Below are 24,342 nucleotides of genomic sequence, written 5' to 3' on the forward strand. Positions count from 1 at the left end.
AATTCTTGGCTTCTTCTCTGCAAATAAATTCATTGTAGTTTTTACCAAGCATTAGAAATGAACTAAGTTAAACAGTCTGTTACAACAGAATTGTTGTTATTAACTGCTACATTAATTCTTCTTTACATTCTCCTTGTATTCAAAAATTACTTCCCCCCCTTCCCCTCCCACCCTAAAATTCGCACATAACTTATTGGGCAAAATACTAAGTGTTTCAAAATGATTATCGTCATGTTTAAGGTTTTGTAGCATTTACTACATTCAACTTACAGTTATAAGTAATACATCAAATGAAAAAGCAACTCAAGAAGTTTGTCTTGTAAATGTGCAATGTTAGCACCATTCGTCACATGGCACACATCAAGTTAATAGTTTCTTCCTAGGGTCTCTGGATTAACTGTTGCAACCACTGCCTCAGTCCAGTTGGGTAGATCAGCTGATTGTGGAGGCACAGTACACGATCCTTTATCAGTCGCCAAAGGTAAAAATCGCCCCGCATCGTACTGTGTGAATTTGGACGCCATGCAAAACGAGCTTTGTTGTTCGACCTCTTGCAGCCAATACAGCAGTCGGCTATAGTATCACTTAATGAGCCATGTATTGACTTATCCCAGTGACGTGGTGCATCATCTTCCTGCAAAATAAATGTCTGTGGCTCCACTTCTTACAACTGAGGAAATAACCATAGCTCTAGCTCATTAAGATAAGAAACACCAGTTACAGTTACTTCACCAAAAAATAAGGGCATAAACTTCCCTCTGGGACATCGACAAAGAAAGATTCAATTTAGGGCACTCTTGTCACAGCTGTACCATACTGTAGGGATTTGCTGACCCCCAGATACACACATTGTATGTGTTCACTTTTCCACTTAGGCGAAATGTCGATTCATCACGCAAGATGACACTATTCAGAAACTCTTCATCTTCATGCAGCAATATTTTGTTCGCAAAGTTGGCACGTAAACCATAGTCAGTATGCTTTAGAGCTTGTAACAACTACAAACAATAATCAAGATGTAGTTGCAAGCGTCTCCTTGAAAATAACTACACAGACTTCATTTGAAATGCTAAATCAGGACTAGCCTTCCAAATTGATCTCTTGCGGCTACGCATGGAAGACTCACTCAAGCAACACATTCTTCAGTCACGCTTGGTCGTCTCACACTCTTTCCTTTGCAAAGGCAGCTGGTGTCTTCAAACTGATGATACCATATATATATTGTATTATCACTTGGAAGATTATAATGGAACATAACATGGAACACAAATAGTACTGCAGTAACAAATTCAGTCCATTCAAAATGTGAAACACAAAAGACTTTACTAGTGGTGCTTTCTAATTGAGGACAAAGGGAACACTGCATGCACATACAAACAGGCATACAAAGAATACTACTCATTCTGGAAACATCCCCCAGGCTGTCGCTAAGCCATGTGTCCACAATATCCTTTCTTCCAGGAATGCTAGTTCTGCAAGATTTGCAGGAGAGCTTCTGTGAAGTTTGGAAGGTAGGAGACAAGATATTGGCAGATGTAAAGCTGTGAAGACGGGGCGTGATTAGTGCTTGGGTGGCTCAGATGGTAGAGCACTTGCCCATAGGCAAAGGTCTCGAGTTCGAGTCTCTGTCTGGTACACAGTTTTAATCTGCCAGGAAGTTTCAAAACTACTCAAACTGTTTTTCCATTTGACTTATTATTTATAATTGTTATGCTGAATGTAATAAATGCTACAAAGCCTTAAAACTCCCATATTGATTTTTAAACACGCAGTGTACGTCCTGCAGCTCAAAGCATTCAATGACAACATCTACAGTTTCAAGAAGCTGGTTGTTTATCAGTAGTGTCAAACATCTCTAGGAGGGGGCTAATTTTACGTATGAACAGAAAGGTGGGTCTAGCAGCAAGAGGCTGATGCTGCCCACTACGAATACTCGTGATCTCATGCAAGGCCAGGAACCATGCCATTCCCAGTAGTCAGTAGTGATAACTGCTGCAAGCTTGAGAGTTGTGACTCAACTGACACAGCTTGAAGAACTGAGAGTACAGTAGTCATGCTGTCACCCAAAACACCTGCAGCTTACAAGAACTGGAGGCCTCAAAAATTCATTTTTATACCCAAAGTCGCATGAAATTACGTTGCACTACATTTATCTTGTTCTGTGGATCACACAGATAGTGTTCTCTGAGAGGTGAAAGAATATCTACGATATATATTTAATTAAACTGAAGTGCAATACAGTGAAATAATTTCACATTACTGTGATGCAGTATTAATTCTAACTATAAAATAACCTACAACATTAAATTTAAGTTTAAGTGGAGATAATTTTCGGTAGAGTGGAAGAGGTTTACCAACACAAAGGTCTTTTAAATTGAATCTCAAAGACTACCATATTATCTAAAAGACAGTTGTTGTACTCTAGTAGGTTGTTAAATACTTGTGTACTCATATAGCTAACTCCTTTCTGTATTAGTGTTAATCCTTCGAAGTCTTAATAGCAGCCGCTTTTGGCCCTAGTGCTATATTCATGCTTTTCATTATTTTTTGAAAAAAAGAGAAATACTGATAATGATAAAAAAACATGAATGAATATTAACATCGTATAATATATGCCGACATATACAGTTTTGAACAGGTTTCTGCAAGATGTTCTAGAAGTAATCTCGGATATAATTCTTATTAACACTTCTGTATTCTAAAAATACTGGACCTGTAGGTTGGGTTCCCCCAGACAATGTTTCTATAACTTACCAAATGAATGGAAATACCCAGAAAAAACTAGTTTCCTTATTTTTCGAATCATGTATAGCAGAAATCCAGTGTACTGCAAACATACCTTAATTCTAGGCAGTAGATTTTCCAATAAAACTTGTGGTATATGAAAAGCTAGACACTTCCTACTTCTCATACTTCTTACTTTAGATATCTATGAGATGTACTGAACTGTGTGTACTGATTCTTATCTGAATTCAGTGATAATTATCTAATTTTAATCGTAATTTTTCTGTAGGTGACCTGGCAGGAGTTTTCTGTAACAAGGCTTCGCAACAGTCTGTCGTCGAACGAATGTGCCAGCAACCCTTGCCGGAACGGCGGAACCTGTGAAGACAAGTACAGTGGCTTCGTGTGCCGCTGTCCATCTAACTGGCAGGTCAGTCGCTAGTTTTAACGCAAGTGGCAAACACACTCAACAACAATATGCGACGCACCATACAAACTACTGGGCTATTAACGCAGTTGCGTGAGAGAATATCCTCACTGGTGTACGCCCTGCTATTTTGAAGGCAAAACCGTAGCAAGTAAATGCTGTACAACTGAATTTAAAACCACGGTTTGCAGAGCAATTCCGGGAAGATAAGAAACACACATATATACGAACGTAAATACGATAAACAGTAGCGGCACCACACAACCAAACATGACCGACGCCGTAAGATATCGATAGTGGAAATTACAGAACAATGAGTGAGCAGCAAGAACTCTATCCCTCTCTGTTTTGACAAGGAAGAGAGCAGAATTCCAAGCAGAATTTAAGCAGAAACCTCTATTTGTATTTACAATGTCAACTGCTTCGTTAGTAATACTATCCCAATAGCTGGAAGTGCATGCCAGAATCTCTGTGTTGTTATATTCCATAGGATGACCGGTGACAAGACAATGTTTTGCAACAGCCGATTTGTTTAGCTGTTGTAGGATTGTCTGCTGCTTATGCTCAGTATAGCTGTCTTCCGCGATTCTGATAATCTGACCAGTACATGGCATGGCACAGCTGCAATTAATGCGATTGACACCCGCCATATATATACACTCCTGGAAATGGAAAAAAGAACACATTGACACCGGTGTGTCAGACCCACCATACTTGCTCCGGACACTGTGAGAGGGCTGTACAAGCAATGATCACACGCACGACACAGCGGACACACCAGGAACCGCGGTGTTGGCCGTCGAATGGCGCTAGCTGCGCAGCATTTGTGCACCGCCGCCGTCAGTGTCAGCCAGTTTGCCGTGGCATACGGAGTTCCATCGCAGTCTTTAACACTGGTAGCATGCCGCGACAGTGTGGACGTGAACCGTATGTGCAGTTGACGGACTTTGAGCGAGGGCGTATAGTGGGCATGCGGGAGGCCGGGTGGACGTACCGCCGAATTGCTCAACACGTGGGGCGTGAGGTCTCCACAGTACATCGATGTTGTCGCCAGTGGTCGGTGGAAGGTGCACGTGCCCGTCGACCTGGGACCGGACCGCAGCGACGCACGGATGCACGCCAAGACCGTAGGATCATACGCAGTGCCGTAGGGGACCGCACCGCCACTTCCCAGCAAATTAGGGACACTGTTACTCCTGGGGTATCGGCGAGGACCATTCGCAACCGACTCCATGAAGATGGGCTACGGTCCCGCACACCGTTAGGACGTCTTCCGCTCACGCCCCAACATCGTGCAGCCCGCCTCCAGTGGTGTCGCGACAGGCGTGAATGGAGGGACGAATGGAGACGTGTCGTCTTCAGCGATGAGAGTCGCTTCTGCCTTGGTGCCAATGATGGTCGTATGCGTGTTTGGCGCCGTGCAGGTGAGCCCCACAATCAGGACTGCATACGACCGAGGCACACAGGGCCAACACCCGGCATCATGGTGTGGGGAGCGATCTCCTACACTGGCCGTACACCTCTGGTGATCGTCGAGGGGACACTGAATAGTGCACGGTACATCCAAACCGTCATCGAACCCATAGTTCTACCATTCCTAGACCGGCAAGGGAACTTGCTGTTCCAACAGGACAATGCACGTCCGCGTGTATCCCGTGCCACCCAACGTGCTCTAGAAGGTGTAAGTCAACTACCCTGGCCAGCAAGATCTCCGGATCTGTCCCCCATTGAGCATGTTTGGGACTGGATGAAGCGTCGTCTCACGCAGTCTGCACGTCCAGCACGAACGCTGGTCCAACTGAGGCGCGAGGTGGAAATGGCATGGCAAGCCGTTCCACAGGACTACATCCAGCATCTCTAGGATCGTCTCCATGGGAGAATAGCAGCCTGCATTGCTGAGAAAGGTGGATATACACTGTACTAGTGCCGACATTGTGCATGCTCTGTTGCCTGTGTCTATGTGCCTGTGGTTCCGTCAGTGTGATCATGTGATGTATCTGACCCCAGGAATGTGTCGATAAAGTTTCCCCTTCCTGGGACAATGAATTCACGGTGTTCTTATTTCTATTTCCAGCAGTGTATAACCAAGATCATCGTAAATGGAATCTAAAAGGACCCTAGTCTTAGATGAAGATCGGCAAACAGGTTTCACATCATATTTCCGAAAAATAGGACCAATTTTGTTGGAGATGCTCCCTGTGTCGGATAGAAAATCCGTAGACTTTGGTGCTAACTCGGTATTGTAATCACTCACAAGGTGCACAGTTAATCGATAACGCAACTTATGTCTTATCTGTCTCACTATATTTATTATGATGGAAGGTAACCTCAAGATGGGTTAACTCATCTGACAAACTGTAGAATGACGTGGACCCTGTGAACCACAGTATGAAGTACCCCTTTCACACTGAGCCAGATGGTGACAACTGTTTGTCTATATATGCAAATCAGTGTGAGTAGGCGTCTTATAAACGACATGTTCCAACGTAACTTCAGCCTTCGTCCTGACCAACACATCAAGGGAGGAAAGACAACCATTCTTTTCCAATTCCACTGCGAAACAGAATATTAGGGTGAATTGAGATCAGATGTTCTAAAAGGTCGCTCAAATTATCACTGCCCTGAGGCCAAACAACAAAAGTATCGTCTAAAAATCCGAAAAACACGCAAGTTCAAAGCTGCCGACTCCAAGGAATATTCCTCGAATTCTTCCATAAACAAATTTGTGGTGATAGGTGTCAACGGGCTTTCCAACGCATCTCCATCTGTCTGCTCAAAGTATTGCTCATTGAATAGAATGTATGTTTAAGTCAACACATGTCGGAATAAGTTCGTTAATTCAGCACCAAATCTATCTTCAGTTAACTGTAACGAATCAGACAGAGGAAACCGATTGGAGAGAGAGACCACATCAAAAATTACTAGAAAATCATAGTCCTTCAAACACGTTCCTTCTAACAGATGTAAGAAATCCGTCGAGTTCTTAATGTGTTGCTCACGCTGACCAACCAGTGGGTTCAGTAGAGTAGCAAAAGGTGTTTTGTTAGAGACCGCACATGATACGCTGGCTCATGCGCAGGTGACCAAGTTTCATCCAAAGCTCTGGGCGAGTTAATTCGTATGTTCGGAAGGAGAAGTCGACGTCGTTTGCCCGCTTTCGGCCGATCGGCGATACACTGCGATGACAGAATCGAGGTGCACATCCTGTGATTTTCTCAAACGATTTCACAGAAGCTATTTAGTACAAAAAATCATTTTTGTGTTACCTAAAGCTTTATATTAAGGGCTTATTTCAATATTGGTACAAGCCCTTTTTTGTTCATTCTGAGATACAGTGTCCTAAAGTTAAAATAGCGCTGAAAAATCTGCAGTTGAGGTACCAGAAATATCCAAGTATCTTTTAACTTTAGGGCTCTGTATCTCAAATGAACAAAAATGGACTTGTACCACTATTGAAATAAGCCCTTTGTGTGTCAGCTTCATGATGACCTTCCCATCATTTCGTTAACCGTCATAGTAATGCGATATTTGCGCTTTAGTAACACATTGCAAGAAATTCAAAAAAGATTGCAACTTTCGTTTGGTGCATGTTTCATAATATGTTGCTGCGTATTAAATTTAGGTAACATATCGAATTGTTTCTTAGACTTTGGTGGAGCTTTCTGCCTGTCACCAATCTCGAGAAAATTGATGTTATTAGCAAACCCATTTGCGATCGTGCGCGCGAACGATAAAGCCAGAATGAAATATCCACAGTATTCCTCATATTTCATAAGCGGTTTGAGATATCGAAATAAGATTTAGGAAAATGGTAGCATGCAAAGAGCATATTATTTTGCCATATGGTTATTATGGAAAACTTCATATCCCATGTTATTCTACTAACTACAGACTTTTTCGATGAAAGGATGTAATTTATAAAGGCCATCAATAGATGGTGAAATGATAAATACAGTGGGTTTTGGAACAACATCCGTAAACGCATTACAGGTTTATTTTTATACTGCAGATGTGCTTTTTAATAAGCTTTTGACCTTACTTTTCCTCAGTTATGCACCTAATGAAATCAATAATGTTTCATAATTCTCTCACAACAGTGTCTCTGCAACGTATTAGTGAGGTGACATTGTGTAAATTCCGCTGTGTTTCGACAAAATCAGCATATTTTAACAACGATACAAGAAAATGTAGGTTTTACTCAAAATTCTGCACTCATGACGCTTCTCTGCAACTTACAAATGGTTGGCAAGCTAGGCGAAAATAAATAGCTGCTTTTTTGCTCTTTGCATTTTCAGCGGAGTTCTTTCCAGGTACTAACCAAAGCAGAGGTGACAACAGGTCTTTTTGATTGGCCCCCATACAGATATGGGCATGGAAAGGTCCACGTAATAGTTTGCAAGCAAAATGAGCGCAGGCTTCAGTTTACAACAACATTTCCCAACCGCCGCTCGGAATTTTGCTCACAGCGCCTGCTGGCAACCCCCATCACTACTGCTCTGCCCAGACATGCCGTTCCAACCGTGCATCTACCAGCCACAGAGTTCTGCATGCACTATACACGATATATGGTGTCGGAGCAACAATGCTGCCGTCAATCGGACGAACAGGAATTCCTCCTTTGTAGCTCTTAGGAAGGCCATGTAACCTATTATTTGATCATTGTATATGCTGACAGAAAGTCTGGTCTCACATTAAATATGCTTCATCTACTACGTCTAATCCATGCTTACTCTCGACAATTTTATCTCGCTTTTATAGCAAACTGGTGGCCAATACTTCATAATCGTTGGTGTGCTGTACCTACAGCATAGATCTCTACGATCAACGCATCAGAACTTGAAAACCATTATCTCATTAAATGATAACTGGTTTAATCAAACAGGTTGCTATAACTCAGCCAGGTTACGATAACCGCCGGTATTTCGAGAGGAGAACATCCTGTCGTTATCAAAGCACAGATGCAATAAAAGGGTGCTGTCCAACGAAATTTAAACTGTCGGTAGGTGCGACTATGCCGACCAGTAACAGGTAATTCGGCATATGCAGGAAGACAACTCACACACATGCACAAACCGAAATTAACGCCACCACACAACCGAAGATGACTGACATTGGAATTTATTGATAGATAATATTGGTTATCAGTGGGTTAGCAAGTAGTATTTACTAAATTTCCCTCTTGTTTGACCTAAGAGAGAGCAGGATTCCTAGCAGAATATGAGCATAAAACCTTTGTATCTGTTTATGAGGTCACCAGCTAATATAGTCTCAGTGTTCCTTCATAACGCTAGCCTAGTATCTGGAAGTGCAGCCAAAATCTCTCTGTTGTTGTATTCCATGGGCAGACCGGTGTCAAGTGATCAGCAAAAGCAGATTTACTCGACTGTTGAAGGAATCACTCTCACATACATTGTCAGTAATACTAGTGCTTCGGCATACAGTTAAGCAAAACACCTTGCTATTCTATTGATCCCACCAATAGTTCAGTCTGTACATCGCGTTAGGAATTCGGTAGGCTTCATACAGCGATTATAAAGAGGGCAACTGATTGACTGTGGTATGTTTAGATGTGTTCTCTCTCTTCACTTTATATATTTTTTTATTTATTTAATTATTGTTCCTTGGGACCAAATTTAGGAGAAGTATCCATGGTCATAGAACGAGTCAATACATAAAATTATAACACGATATTAGAAACAGATTAAATGAATAAAGAAAATCAACAATGTAACACTGGAATTTGCTTAATTTTTTAGATCTTCCAAGGAGCTCCTCGACAGAATAGAAGGAGTGAGCCATGAGGAAACTCTTCAGTTTAGACTTAAAAGATTTTGGGCTACTGCTAAGATTTTTGAGTTCTTGTGGTAGCTTATTGAAAATGAATGCAGCTGAATGCTGCACTCCTTTCTGCACAAGAGTCAAGGAAGTGCATTCCACATGCAGATTGGATTTCTGCCTAGTATTAACTGGGTGAAAGCTGCTAACTCTTGGGAATAGGCTAATATTGCTAACAACAAACGACATTAAAGAAAATATATCCTGTGAGGGCAATGTCAGAATTCCCAGACTATTGAATAGGGGTCAACAAGTGGTTCTCGAACTTACACCACATATAGCTCGAACAGCCCGCTTTTGAGCCAAAAATACCCTTTTTGATTCAGAAGAATTACCCCAAAAAATAATACCATACGACATAAGCGTATGAAAATATGTGAAGTAGACTACATTTCGTGTTGAAGTGTCACTTATTTTAGATACTGTTCTAATGGTAAATAAAGCAGCGTTTAGTTTCTGAACAAGATCCTGGACATGGTCTTTCCACAACAGCTTACTATCTATCCGAATGCCTTGAAACTTGAACTGTTCCGTCTTGCTTATAATATGCCCATTCTGTCCGATCAAAATATCGGTTCTTGTTTAATTGTGAGTTAGAAACTGTAAAAACTGAGTCTTACTGTAATTTAGCATCAAATTATTTTCCACAAGCCACGAACTTATTTCATGAACTACATTGTTTTATACTGTTTCAATATTACACACAAGATCCTTCACTATCAAACTGCTGTCATCAGCAAACAGAAATATTTTTGAGTGACCTGTAATACTAGAAGGCATATCATTTATATAAATAAGAAACAGCAGTGGCCCCAGCACCGACCCCTGGGGAATGCCCCACTTAAAAGTGCCCCATTGGGACTGAATATCACTACCACTCTCAATATTGCGGAGAATTACCTTCTGCTTTCTGTTCTTAAAGTAAGAGGCGAACCAGTTGTAAGCTACTCCCCTTACTCCATAATGGTCCAACTTCTGCAGTAATATTTTGTGGTCAACACAGTCAAAAGCCTTCGTTAAATCAAAGAAAACACCTAGCGTTCGCAACCTTTTATTTAATCCGTCCAGAACCTCACAGAGAAAATAGAAAATAGCATTTTCAGTTGTTAAACCATTTCTAAAACCAAACTGAACATTTGACAGCAAATTATGTGAATGTAAGTGCTCCAGTAACCTTTTATATACAACCTTCTCGATAACTTTAGCAAACACCGATGGCATAGAAATAGGTCTATAATTGTCAATATTATCCCTGTCTCCCTTTTTATAAAGTGACTTCACTACCGAGTACTTTAATTGGTGAGGAAACCAACCACTCCTAAAGGAAAAGTTACAGATATGGCTAAGTACTGGGCTAACATACATAGAACAATAATTCAGTATTCTGCTAGATACCCCGTCATATCCATGAGAGTTCTTGGTCTTTAGTGATTTAATTATTAACTCAATCTCCCTCTTGTCAGTATCATGGAGGAGCATTTCAGGTAACAGTCTCGGAAAACTTTTTTCTACGAGCGCTGTATGATTCCCTGTTGGGACTAAGTTTCCTCTTAGCTCACCTGCTATATTCAGAAAGTGATTATTAAATACTGTACATATATGTGACTGATTAGTAACACGGACATTGCCACTACGCACTGATTCTATATCCTCTACCTGTCACTGCAGACCAGCCACTTCCTTTACGACTGACCATATGGTTTTAATTTCATCCTGAGACTTAGCTATTCTATCTGTATACCACATACTTTTTGCCTTCCTAATAACAGTTTTAAGCACCTTACAATACTGTTTGTAATGGGCTGCTGCATTTAGATTGTGACTGTTTCTAACGTTTTGATATAATTGCCACTTTATTCTACTAGATATTTTTATCCCTCTAGTCAGCCACTCAGGCTGCCTGTTTGTGCTAGTACCCTGTTTTGAACGTTCTAACAGAAAGAAACTTTCAAAGAGCACCAGAAAAGTCTTGAGAAAAGCATTATATTTATCGTCTACTGTATCAGCCCTACAAACATCTTGGCACTCTTGTTCCTTGATAAGGTTTACAAAGGTCTCTACAGCAACTGGATCAGCTTTCCTAAACAGGTGATGACTATATTTAACACGTGTTGCAGCACAAAAATCTGTTAGAGTTAAAATTTGTGCATCATGATCTGAAAGGCCGTTCACCATTTGCTAACACAATGCCCTTCTAGTAATGAGGAATGAACAAAAATGTTGTCTCTGGTTGTTCTACTGTTCCCTTGCACTCTCGTTGGAAAGAATACGGTTTGCATAAGATTATATGAATTAAGGAGGTCTAGCAGCATCCTCTTCCTTGCACAATCACTTATACAATTAATACTGAAGTCACCAGATATATCTAACTTTTTGTACTTCCTATACAGAGAACCAAGAACCTCCTATAGCTTTAGCAAAAATGTTGTGAAATGGGAGTCTGGGGATCTATAAATAACAACATTTAGAAGTTTAGCTCCATTAAATTTAGCCACACCTGCACAACATTCAAACACCTTTTCAGTGCAGTACTTTGAAACATCAATTGACTCAAATGGGGTGCCGTTTTTAACATACATGGCTACTCCCCCACACCGGCAATAGCTCTTACAAATCTGCCAGCCAACTTGTATCCTGACAAAGGAAGCCTCTGAATTATCTCCTTATTTAAGAAGTGTTCAGATATACCAATAATTTCAGAGTCAACATCTATAAGCAATTCACCAACTTTATCTCTAATACCTTGTATATTTTGATGAAATATACTAATTCCCTCATTACTTGGATACCTAAGTTTTGTCTAAAGTGGTTCCTTTGTTAGAAAGACTTCCCTTAAGCAGGAATACCTATCAGCTGACTTCAGTCTAAAAAAGGTGCAGCTCTAACTCCACTACTGCAGAAATTTTGCCATGAGTGATCCCAACAACCCTTCCTATGCTGTCACCTATGGGTGGTGCATAAACGCATAAACTTTCGAAAGGCTTCCACTATCCGCATTCACAATATTTCTTTCTGAAATTTGTAATTGCGTCTCCCATCACTAAATAGCTAAACTGTTTGCAGTTAAAGTACATAAAACCTCGTAACTTCGGCTAACGCTGCTATAAAACAATTATACTATATGCGCAAACAAAAGTTGACACTCGGCGCTGAGGTTGATGGGAGCGACCGTGAAGGTATTTCCCATTTACAGTCACCCCCATCAGCCACCATCCCGAGTATAAACTTCGTTTGGGTGAAGATTAGCTTCATCTTACTACTAACGTGTGACGTCACCAGAGCATCTGCCAATAACAGAGCGGGCGCTGAAGATCTTGCGGTCGTGCGCCCAAAACCCCTCTACTACTACTATAACAGAGCGTTTTCGATCAAATGAGCATATCTTGATATATAATGACTTTTAACCTTATTACATAAAAGTAACATGTTTTGTGAGAATATTGACCGTGAATGCTATTTAAATGTTATAATCAATCAGAATGACAGCAATCCGAACCATATTTTTAACGTAGGAAACAAGTGTATTGTGAATCAGGTCAGTGAAGATCATAACGAAGTGAAGCCTAAGTCTGCTGCTCTATTGCCTTAAGCCAGTAGTATTTCTAACAGGTGAGAGATGTTTTTGGAGTTGTCTAAGTTGACCTTGCTTTGAACAAGGCTCACTTCTACCGCATCCCTTGTAATTGTGGAATGTCAGACATCGGTTACACCATCAAGACCATGGAGGAGCGATTGCAGTGAAATTGCCTCGGTTCCAGACATCCAATGGAACACAAAAACAAAGAGATTCTTGTGTGGACTTCCAGTAACTGAGGCATCTTTATTATCGAAGCTACAGAGGATAAATTAACTAGTGACCTTATAAATGTATATGGAGGATTTTTGTTATTTTCTGATGTTATTGAATGGGTGCCGCACACTTAGCAACTACACTGCCTCCACACGGTGCTAAATAGGTTTAGGCAGACTACGACACAACTGAAGGAACACAGATTATCCCCAATTAACAATAAGTTATTAATAAAAATTTCATAATATTTAAATACAGTTTTAACTTTAACCTATTCCAGAATTCAGTGAAAAATAATATAACAAGTACAATGTCCAATTGGGCTCTATTGGGTGGCAATTGAAAGTAAATCCGGATGCTGTCTTGAGGCTTGTCGTATTGATACACTCTAATGAGTGCAGCTATGCGTCTACTTATATCTGTATTTGGCAGTTGGATATTCACTTGCAAACTACAGTGAGGTGACAAAACCTATAGGTTTGTGGTAATATTGCGCTCACAAGGTATAACAGGGCAGTGCATTGGCAGACCTGTCCTTTGCACTCAGGTGATTCATATGAAAAGGTTTCCAAAGTGATTATGGCCGCACAACAGGAATTAACAGACTTTGAAAGCAGAATGATAGTTGGAGCTAGACAGATGGAATATTCATTTTCGGAAATTGTTAGGGAATTCGATATTTAGAGACCCACAGTGTGAAGAGTGTGCCGAGAATACCAAATTTCAGGCATTACCTCTCACCACGGATAACGCAATGGCCAATAGCCATCACTTAATGACTGAGAACAGCGGCGGTTTCGTAGAGCTACCAGTGCTAACAGACAAGCAACGCCGCGTGAAATAACTACAGAAATCATTGTGGACTGTCAATACCAAAAAACAACCAACACTGCAAAAAATAATCGCAGAAATCAATGTGGGACATATTAGGAACATGTCCATAAGGATACTGCAATGAAATTTGGCGTTTATGGCCTATGACAGCTGAGATCAATGCGAATGTCTTTGCTAAGAGGCACCACCTGCAGCGCCTCTCCTAGGCTCGTGATCATATCGGTTGGATCCTAGATGACTGGTAAACTGTGGCCTGCTCAAATGAGTCCCGATTTCAGCTGGTAAGAGATTCGGGTGTGGCGCACACCCCACGAAGCCATGGACCTAAGTCGTCATTATGGCACTGTACAAACTGTTGGTATCTCCATAACTGCATGGACTGTGTTTACATGGAATGGACTGGATCATCTGGTCCAACAGAATCAATCATTTACTGCAAATTGTTATGTTTGGCTGTTTGTAAACCATTTGCAGCCATTTGTGGATCTCATATTTCCAAACAACGATGGAATTTTTGTGGATGGCAATGCGCCATGTCACTTGGCCACAATTGTTCAGGATTGGTTTGAAGAACGTTTTGGAGCATTCAAACAAATGACCTGGCCACCCAGATCACCTGGCATGAATCTCACTGAACATTTGTGGGACGTAGTTAGTTAGTTACATGTTCCATTGATCAATCTCATGGTAACCATTATGATACGGAATGTGTCAAGTGCGTAAGAAATACACACATGAATCAAAGCTTTCTTTTAAGCTTAAAATTTTTATTACCTTCCCTGTTCCCTTAAATGGCACAAAATGCATAAATTATACCTATAGATTTATTTGTTCCTATTCCTGAATTCACCTATGGTATACAAGGAGTTATCAAGGAGACATGATTTCAGTTTAATTTTCAAACTTTTGCTGCTGTCTGTGAGACACTTTATTTTATCTGGTAATTTATCGAAAAGTTGTACATCAGCAGAAATACATTAAGTAGACGATAGTGTAAGTCTTTCATTCTTTTAGTATTAATAGCATGAATGTCACCCGTTGTCTTTAAACTGGTCCATGTGGTTGAGAACAAATTTCATTACTGAGTAAATGTACTGTGAGACTGTTGTAAGAATTCCTATCCTTTTAAACAGATGCCTACAAGAAATGCGACTATGAGCGCCACACATATTCTAACAACTTTGTTTTGAGCAGTGAATACTTTCTGCCTAAGTGCTGAGTTACCTTAACATATTATTCTGTATGACATCAGAAAGTGAAAGTACGCAAAGTATGTTAGCTTACTAATTTCTGTATACTCAGAATTGGTAATTATGCTGATTGAAAATGTTGCTGAACCTAGTCGCTTGAGGAAATCCAAAATATGAATTTTTCAATTAAGATTTTCATCTATTTGAACACCCCAAAAACTGAATGTCGTGGCAAATATGACCTAAATATTGAAACTGTCATTGTTGGCCACAAAGAAAAGAGATGAACACATTCTCGTACCTCTATTGTTGAGCAGCGTCGTCGTGAAGATAGTCGTCTCCATCTACATTCTCCATATAAAATTAAGATGATAATAATCTTCCAGCATTACAGGAGCTGGGATCCATGGTATCATAAATGAGAAAGTCGCGTTGTTTGACCAGTTGCTTTGATTATTTAGCACAATTTCACTAGAAATTACACAGCATTTCGATTCTACATCAGGACATGAGAATGATGAGAGGTAAATATTACTAAAACTAAAAACGAAGAGCGTAAATCTTCTTTTGTCCATCAGTATTAAGCACCTTTCAAATGAATCTTTGGAATTAGGGTCGAATAATTATCTATACATTTATCAATAAGAAAAAATTATTAAGTGCCTTTATACTGCGAGTAGGCATCTTGATAGTCGAAGATCAGATCTGAACTGTTCACTTTACTCCTCCCATGATCCAAAGAATACTTTCCTCTTCTATTGATTTGGTACCGTCTCATTGATTAGTCGACAGCTCATATAATTTTCAGCACCACATTTCAGAAGTTATATTCTCCTTTTGACTGAACTGCTTATCATCTACTTTTCACTTTCGATGTCGTATAAGGCTACACTTCAGGTAGTTATTGTCAGAAAAGGGTTTGTACATTTAAATTCTTTTAGGTGTTAATAAATTCCACTTTTTCAGAAATAATCCTCGTGCTACAGTCCATCAGCGTTTAATATCCTCCGTACTTCAGCCATCATCAACTGTTTTGTTGCCCAAATAACAAACATTTTCTGCTTCTTTTAGTGTCTCCAATTCTAATTGCGTGAGTGTAACCTGATGTAATTCGATTTCATTGCATTACTCTATGTTTTACTTTTGTTGATATTCAGCTTATAACTGCTTTTGAAGAGACTATCCATTCCATTCAACTGCTCTTCCAAGTCCTTTGCTCTCTCTGTAATAATTACTGTTGTCAGTGGGCAAACGTCAAAGGTTTTATTTCTTCTCCCTGAACATTGATTTCCTTTCCAAATTTCTCTTTGGTGTGATTCACTGCTTGCTCCATGTACATATTCATAAGCTTGCCTCCCTCCCTTCTCAACCAGTGCTTCCCTTACATGTCCTTTGACTCTTATCCATGGGGTGGACAAAATTGGAAGCACAACTCATTACTATGCTTAATACACTGTAGAAAAACTTTTAACACTCAGAACAGCTTCCACTCGTGTTACAATGCGTAAGTACAGTCTTATATGGTTTTCGAATGAATCTTTTACCATTCTTCCTGCAAAATAGCCGCTAGTTCAGGTAATGATGGTGCAGGTGGACGGCGACCACACACCCTTCTCTTCAAAGTAGACCACCAAGGCTCAATAGTATTGAGATCTGATGACTGTATCTATGTAAAAAAGGATCAGAAATGTTTTCTGTAGGCTATAAAATTAGGTTTGTATCCTGTAGATAAAAATGCTGAAAGAATAACGAAATACAAAAATGTTGGTCTTGATCTTGATCAGAAACTTGAAAATATTGAGTTTTCTGTAGTGGTTGGTCATATTCCAAAAATAGAAAGTAGAACTAATGTACCTAAAACGACTATGCATTTAGTAGAGACAGTCAATTGCATCCATTAAAAATTACGAAAAGTAAGAGAGAAAAACATGTAAATCTCCTTTATTTTGAGAAAAAAGGTAATGCGTACTATTGTTACATAAAAAATTTATCTAGACTCATTTTGAGTCAAATAACCAAACATACCGAAGCAAAACTTATTTGTGATTTATGTTTACTCCATTTCACTAGTAAATAAAAATTAGATAATCACACATCAAATTGTTTGACTAAGAAGCCATTAAAACTTGAAATGCCAAAGGGAGAATCACATGTAATTTTAAAAATTATCAATACACAGAGAAAGTTCCATTTGTTATTTATGCTGATTTTGAAAGTTTACTTTGAAAATGGACAACTGTCAAACAAATCCAGAAAAAATATATACAATGAAATATCAAAAACATGAAACAAGTGGATTTTGCTACTACATCAAATATGTATATGGTCTTTACAAAGATTCTATTGTTAATAAAGGACTAAATTGTCATAAAATATTCATAGAAGGCATGAAGCAAGAGGCTCAAGAGATTCGAAGATTTTCTTCTGAAATTGAAGAAATGAATCCACTTACACCTGAAGGACAATTAATACATATCAAATCTAAAGTTTGTACACAATGTAAATGTCATTATACAAGAGATAATAGAAAAGTTCATCATCATAATCATGTACCTGGAAATACATTGCTCCATTGTGCAATAGTTGTAATTTGAAACTAAAGCAACCTGACTTTGTACCTATTTATTTGCAAAAGTTATCTGTATATGATTCTCACTTCTTTGTGAAAGAATTTGGTTATGATAATAAGTAAATAGACCTAATCCCACACAATGACAATAGATACATCAGTCTTGGTAAGAGTACAAAAAATGTGAAAATGAGATTTGTTGACACATTTAAATTTTTGGCTTCATCACTTGACAAACTTTCGTCAAATTTGAAAAAGAATCAAATGACAAATATTAGGAAGTTTTTCTCGTCAGAATTGTTTACTCTAGTAATCAGAAAAGGTGTATATCCGTATGATTGCACAGATTCTTGGAAGAAATTTGAAGAGACATAGTTATCAGCAAAAGAAGAATTTTACAATAAACTGAATGACGTAAGTGAACAAGATTACAAACATGCAAACATGGTTTGGAAAAAAATTTACATGAAAAATCTTAGTGAATATCATGATTTGTATCTTAAAACTGGTGTATTGTTATCGGCTGATGTGTTCGGATATTTTCGAAATACTTGTATAAAAGCTTATGATTTAGATCCATCTTGGTATTTTACAGCACCAGGTTTATCTTGGGATGCAATGTTGAAAATCAATCAACAACCACTTAATTTGTTACATGATTATGATATGATTCTGATGGTTGGAAAAGGTATAAGAGGAGGATGTCACAATGTTGCAAGAGATATATAAAAGCAAATAATAAATATTTGAATGATTTTGATGATAAAAAGATATAAAATTGTTAGTATATTTAGATGCAAACAATCTCTATGGTTATGCTATGAGTCAATGTTTACCATTTGGTGGATTTAAATGGGATGAACCAGTTAATTTCGAGTCTACAATATTAAGTGAGATGTCAAACAATTGTCAGGATAGATACATATTTGAAGTAGATATACAACATCCAAAGAATTACATGATTTACATAAAGATTTTCCATTAGCTCCTGAAGGAAAAATTGTGCCAGGGATGAATGAAAGCAAATTGATAACTACTTTGAATGATAAGCATAATTCTATAGTTCATTGTGGAAATCTTAAACAGTATCTGCCTGTTGGATAGAAACTCACAATACATAAAGTTTTAAAATTTAAACGATCTGATTGGCTAAAGAAATATATAGATTTGAACACACAAATGAGGATGAAGGCTTCAAACGATTTTCAGAAACATTTCTACAAACTGATGAAAATTCTGTGTTTGGTAAAATGGAAAATATAAGAAACAGAGTGAATATAAAATTAATTAGTTTCAGACAGAAAAATGTGTGATAAACTTGTAGCTAAGCCAAACTTTAAATGCAGAACTATATTTATTGACAATCTTGTTGCTATCCATATGAATAAAACAAAAATTACATTTAATAAACCTATGTATGTCGAAATGAGTATACTTGATCTATCTAAAGAACTGATGTATGATTTTCACTACATAGGTATGAAACCAAAATTTGTAGAAAATATTGAGTTGTTTCATCAAGATACGGATAGTTACATTTACAATATTAAAACTGAAGATTTCTACAGAGACATGAAGTCAATGATTGAAAAATTTAATACAAATGATTATTCAGCAAATAATATTTAGGGCATTCCACAAGTAAACAAGAAAGTTATGGAAAAATGAAAGATGAATGTAATGAAAAAGAAAGGGAAGAATTTTGTGGATTGAGAGCAAAAATGTATGCTTATAAAGTTGGTGACAAAATAGAGAAAAAATCTAAAGGAGTTAAGAAAAGTGTTGTTAAAAAAGCATAATCTTAGTAGATTACAAAGATTGTTTGTTTCACAATAGAGAACAGTACAGAAGAATTAATTTGATTTGAAGTGAGAAACATGTAGTCTATACAGTTGAAATGAATAAGAAAGCTTTGAGTCAACATTAAAACAAGAGATATGTCTTAAAAATGGAATAGATACATTACTATATGGACATTACAAGTTACTAAAATTTTTCCATTTAAATGGAGGCTCTAATCAAGAAGCTCAATAATGTAAGTGTCTCAAAAGAGATTAAAAAAATAAGTGAGCTAGAGATAGATGCTTTATATGATGTTACTGGATGTGAATATTTAAATACTAGATTTGGAAAGGATCTTTGCCTAGAGCTCAATAATGACTTTAAGATTACTTATCAAATAAATATTCCAAATTAATTGATGGTTGGGATTTGGAAATAATGGTAAAAGGACAAATGAAACTGAACTATAAAGGAACGAAGAAACTTAAAACTAAAAATAATAAATTTCATGATATAAAGTTCACAATGTGAAATTTTTAATATAATTTACCTTTGTTAACTAATTCATTTTATTTATTTTCTTGCATTCACCTAGGGAAATGAGTCATTAAATACTTTTCTAATACTCACATTTAAAATTAAGTAATGAACTCAGAAATCGGTTCGTGAAGGAGGGTAATGAAATAAATATCCTAAATTGGTTGAGTTATTCAAAAAATGAGGTATTGAGCTAAAGCTCAAAATCGGTTGGAATGATTTAAATATACTGAATTTTAAAAAAATCAGTTGAGTTAATTAGAAAATGCGGTATTGAGGTAGTGAGTGAGCTAGTGAGCTAGAACATACATTACATATCTAATTTTAATCAATCCAGAACCTCACAGAGAAAAGAGAATATAGCATTATCAATTGTTAAACCATTTATAAAGCAGAACTGTACATTTGATAGCAAATCATATGATGTAAAATGACCAATTAACCTTATATACACACCCTTCTCGATAACTTTAGCAGACACTAATGGCATAGAAATAGGTCTAAAATTGTCTACGTTATCCCTTTCTCCCTTTTTATAAAGCAGCTTTACTACGGAGTTCTTAAAGGAAAAATTACAAATATTGCTAAATATAGCATGTTCAGCACTGTACTTTAATATTCTGTTACGCTCTTCATCATATCCAAGAATGTTCTTAGTCGTCATTGATCTAATTATTCACTAAATCTCCCCTTTTTCGCTATCAGAGAAGAGTATTTCAGGCATCAACCCCAGAAAGGCATTTTCCAAGAGACTTATATGACTCACTGTAGAAATTAAGTATTTATTTAAGTCATCAATAATGTTCAGTAAATGATTGCTAAATACTATAAATATATCTGGCTTATCAGTAAGAGAACTAGTATTACTCCAAATTGACTTTATATTGTCAATCTTGTTGTGCTGACCACACACTTCCTTCACAACTAACCACATGGTTTTAATTTTATCCTGTGAATTAGCTATTCTATTTGCATACCACTAATTCTCTGCCCTCCCAATAACATTTTTAAACACCTTATAATACTTCATGCTTTCCTGGCTATCTGTTGACATCTTGGATATTCGGGAATCCAGCCGGATGTTCGCGTCGTTCTCGTACGATATTTCAACAGCGTGCCTCGCTGTCTTCTTCAGGTGGTACCTGAGACTGGTCCTTAGGTCGATCGAGTCCAGTATTTACGCCTGGGAAGAGCTGAGTGTTCCCTAATCGGTCCGCGCCGAGTCGAGTGTTCCATCTGTGGTCCGCTCCCGCCAGACTCGGTTTCAACGGACGCCTCCAGTCGCGCATGTTCCGACTGCCGTCGGCGCCCGTTTTTCTCCGTCCTCAACGGTTGTGGTTGTCATCTGAGGTGTGTCAGACCCGATTTGAGATGTTGGGTACTCTATCTCATGACTGTTAATATGATTTCCACTTCTGTTTCGTGCTGGGCGCTTCCTAATCGGTCCGCGCCGCATCGTGTGTTCCGTCTGAGGTCCGCGCCCGCCAGACGCGGCTACATTGTCCCTCTCTGGTCGCCGATGTTCCTTCCGCCGTCCGCGCCCGGCCTTCCCGTCTTCTGAAGTCGAGTTCATGATCTGGGGTGTGTCAGATCTGGTTTCTAATGTCCGACACCTTAGCTCATGGCTGTTCTCTCGGTCTCCACTTCTATTTCTTGTAGAATCCCGGAGTGTCCTGCGTTGAGTTTTCACAAGCTCAAGTGCTGGATTCCAGGCAGTGCTGATTTGGTATCCTGTGTCACGGTTGATTAGATTGTCTATGACCTTAATCTCAATGGCTTCTTTAATGACATTGTCCCAAAATCTTGAGGTCTGTGTCACAATCTTGGTGTCATTGTAATCCATTGAATGACCAAGTTCCAGACAATGCTCTGCTATGGCTGATTTAGTTGCCTGCCTGAGTCTGGTATGTCTCTGGTGTTCTTTACACCTGATGTCCACAGTTCTGGTGGTCTGGCCAATGTATGACATCCCATACTGGCATCGTATGTTGTAAATACCTGGCTTGCGTAGCCCCAGGTCCTCCTTTACGTTCCCCAGCATAGCCCCAATTTTGGTGGGTGGGTAAAATGTGCTCTTGATGCCATATTTCTGGAGAATCCTGCTGATCTTGGCAAAGATATGGCAGGTATACCATCTTCTTTGCTTCTTCTGGTGCTTCTTCTGGATCCTTTGGCTGGTTGAAGTGCCTTCTGGATATCTCTAGAGGAGTACCCATTCCTACTAAACTCTGATTGTAGGTGTTTTATTTCTATGGCCAGACTATGGGGATCTGACAGCTCTGTTGACCAGTGTTTTGAGCACTCCATTCTTCTGTGCCAGATGGTGGCAACTGCTGACTTGTAGGTATAAGTCAGTGTGTGTAGGTTTCCAGTACACACCTTGTCCAAATGTGCTATCCGCCTTTCTCTTCACCAGAACATCCAAGAACGGAAGTAGTCCATCCTTCTTCATTTCCATTGCGAACTGAATGTTTGGATGGCAAGAGTTCAGATGTAACAGGAACTTATCTAACTTCTCTCTGCCATGGGGCCAGATTACAAAGGTATCATCCACATACCTAAAAAAGCACTTGGGTTGATATGTGGCTGAAGAGAGTACCTCCTCTTCAAACTTTTCCATAAATAGGTTGGCCACCACTGGTGATAGAGGGGTGTCCATCGCCACCCCTTCTGTTTGTTCGTAAAATTGACCCCCATATAGGAAATATGTCAAGGTCAGTACATGCCTGAGTAGGTCAAGGAGAGCCCCATCGAACTTCTCTCCAATAAGCTCAAGTGACCACTTCAGTGGTACCCATGTGAAGAGAGACACCATATCGAAACTAACCATGATGTCTGTGTCTGTGATGTGTTGCTGGCCCTGTCGTTGCAGGAAATCCTCTGAGTTCCGGATGTGATATGCACATTTACCCACATGTGGTGTCAACGTCATCTTCAGGTATTTCACAGTAGGGTAAGTTGCTGCGCCAATATTGCTGACAATAGGTCGCAGTGGAACCTCATCCTTGTGAACCTTGGGGAGTCCATAAAGTCTAGGTGGTGCTGGCGCTTTGGGACGCAGCTTCTTGATGACTTGTTCAGGCAGGCCCGTCTCCTTCAACAGAGCCCTGGTCTTTTTGTCCACTTTCTCTGTAGGGTCGCTTGCTATTGACCTGTATGCAGGATCCTCCAAAAGTTGTTGCACATTTCTGTCATATTCTGTTTTCTTTAGGATGACTGTGGAGTTCCTCTTGTCTGCGGGCAACACCACAATGCTGTCATCCTCCTGGAGTCGCCTCAGTGCCACCCTTTCATCACCTGAAATGTTGGATTTGGGTCGCTTGGTCTTGATGAGCACCATGCAGGTCTCTCTTCGGATCTCTTCAGCCACACTAGAAGGTAGCATGTTGGCCACTTGCTCAACTGCACTGATAAAGGCTGTGACAGGCACTGGAACTGATCAGCTGTTGGATCCCCTCCATCTAATAGACCGGTACCTGTTGTGACTACATACCATTTTTGTCCAACTATGGCAATGGCTGCTACAAACTGGTTGGTCTACAGCTAGGAGGGTTGGCTATGAGGATCTACGGAGGCGCCGCACTCCCGTCTTAGAAGAGACATCCTTCTCTAACCTTTCTCCACGCCACGAGCCCATGTTGTATGTATAGGTCAGAGCTCTCCATTGTGTGCATACCATGAAACGAAATATTTGAAAGTGAACCGATCTTCAAGCTTATTTTACTTCCAAACGGTATATTTCTGGACATGGGTACGTAATCAAAACTTCACCTACTGAGTAGCTTCTACAACCGCTAGAAGCTTGTAATAGGAGCTGTGACAGATAGTGTATAGGACAAACGACATGTACTCTTCAGAAATATATTGTGGAACAGCAGCACCATACTCGCCTCCTCTAAGCCAATAAATCAGCCATCGTCATTAGATCATTAGATGAAATACAATGCAAGCAAAATTGTGGCTCGTACTTTCAACTCCATTATCAGTGAATCAGTAGAAATACGACTGCCTGAGGCTCTACCAATTGGGATGGAGGTTTTCCCTTTGTATTCTGCATGGAATCCTGTCAATGAAAAACTTCGTGCTCTGCGTATCTGGCGACGTTCTGCGGTTTCACCGCGTGAAGACCATCGATCTGACATCGATGAGACGAGTTTTCGCCACTGAGGGTACTGTCAGCAGCGAACAGAGGAACGCATGCTCAATGCCAACTGGGTACACTACACATGGGCCGACAGTGTTTTAAATGGGGAACTCAGTATACTGTCGACAGTGTACAACTGAATATCTCCGAAATATCGTGGCAGCAAGATGATGACATGTATCAATATACCCAAAACTATATGCAACAGTCTATATACAGGGAAAGTTTTAAATTTCGCAAATTTAAATATTAGGAAGCCTTTTTGAGGGAGTTTAAACATATACGAAAGTGAAACGTGGACATTCCACTGTTAAAACAAGAAGAGAATACAAGCTTTCGAAACGTGATGTTACAGAAAGATGTCGAAAATTAGATGGATAGATCAGACAACTGATGAGGAAACACTGAATCGAATAGGGGAACAATTGCAGCACTTGACTAAGAGAAGGAATCTTTGATGGAGTATATCCTACAGCTCCAAGGAATCATTAGTTTGCTAATAGAACGAAG

General features: G+C 39.3%; 1 protein-coding gene across 1 annotated transcript in view; it reads left to right on the forward strand.

The window, feature by feature from the left end:
* The window catches only part of LOC126285431 (cubilin-like), a 1,398,426-nt gene that overhangs the window by 159,710 nt on the left and 1,214,374 nt on the right, over positions 1–24,342 (forward strand). Inside the window, exon 6 of the mRNA XM_049984811.1 lies at positions 3,014–3,154. Within this exon, the coding sequence (XP_049840768.1) occupies positions 3,014–3,154 (141 nt within the window). The remainder of the gene's footprint in view (positions 1–3,013; positions 3,155–24,342) is intronic.

The sequence above is a fragment of the Schistocerca gregaria genome, chromosome 8, assembly GCF_023897955.1.
Source record: "Schistocerca gregaria isolate iqSchGreg1 chromosome 8, iqSchGreg1.2, whole genome shotgun sequence".
NCBI lineage: Eukaryota > Metazoa > Arthropoda > Insecta > Orthoptera > Acrididae > Schistocerca > Schistocerca gregaria.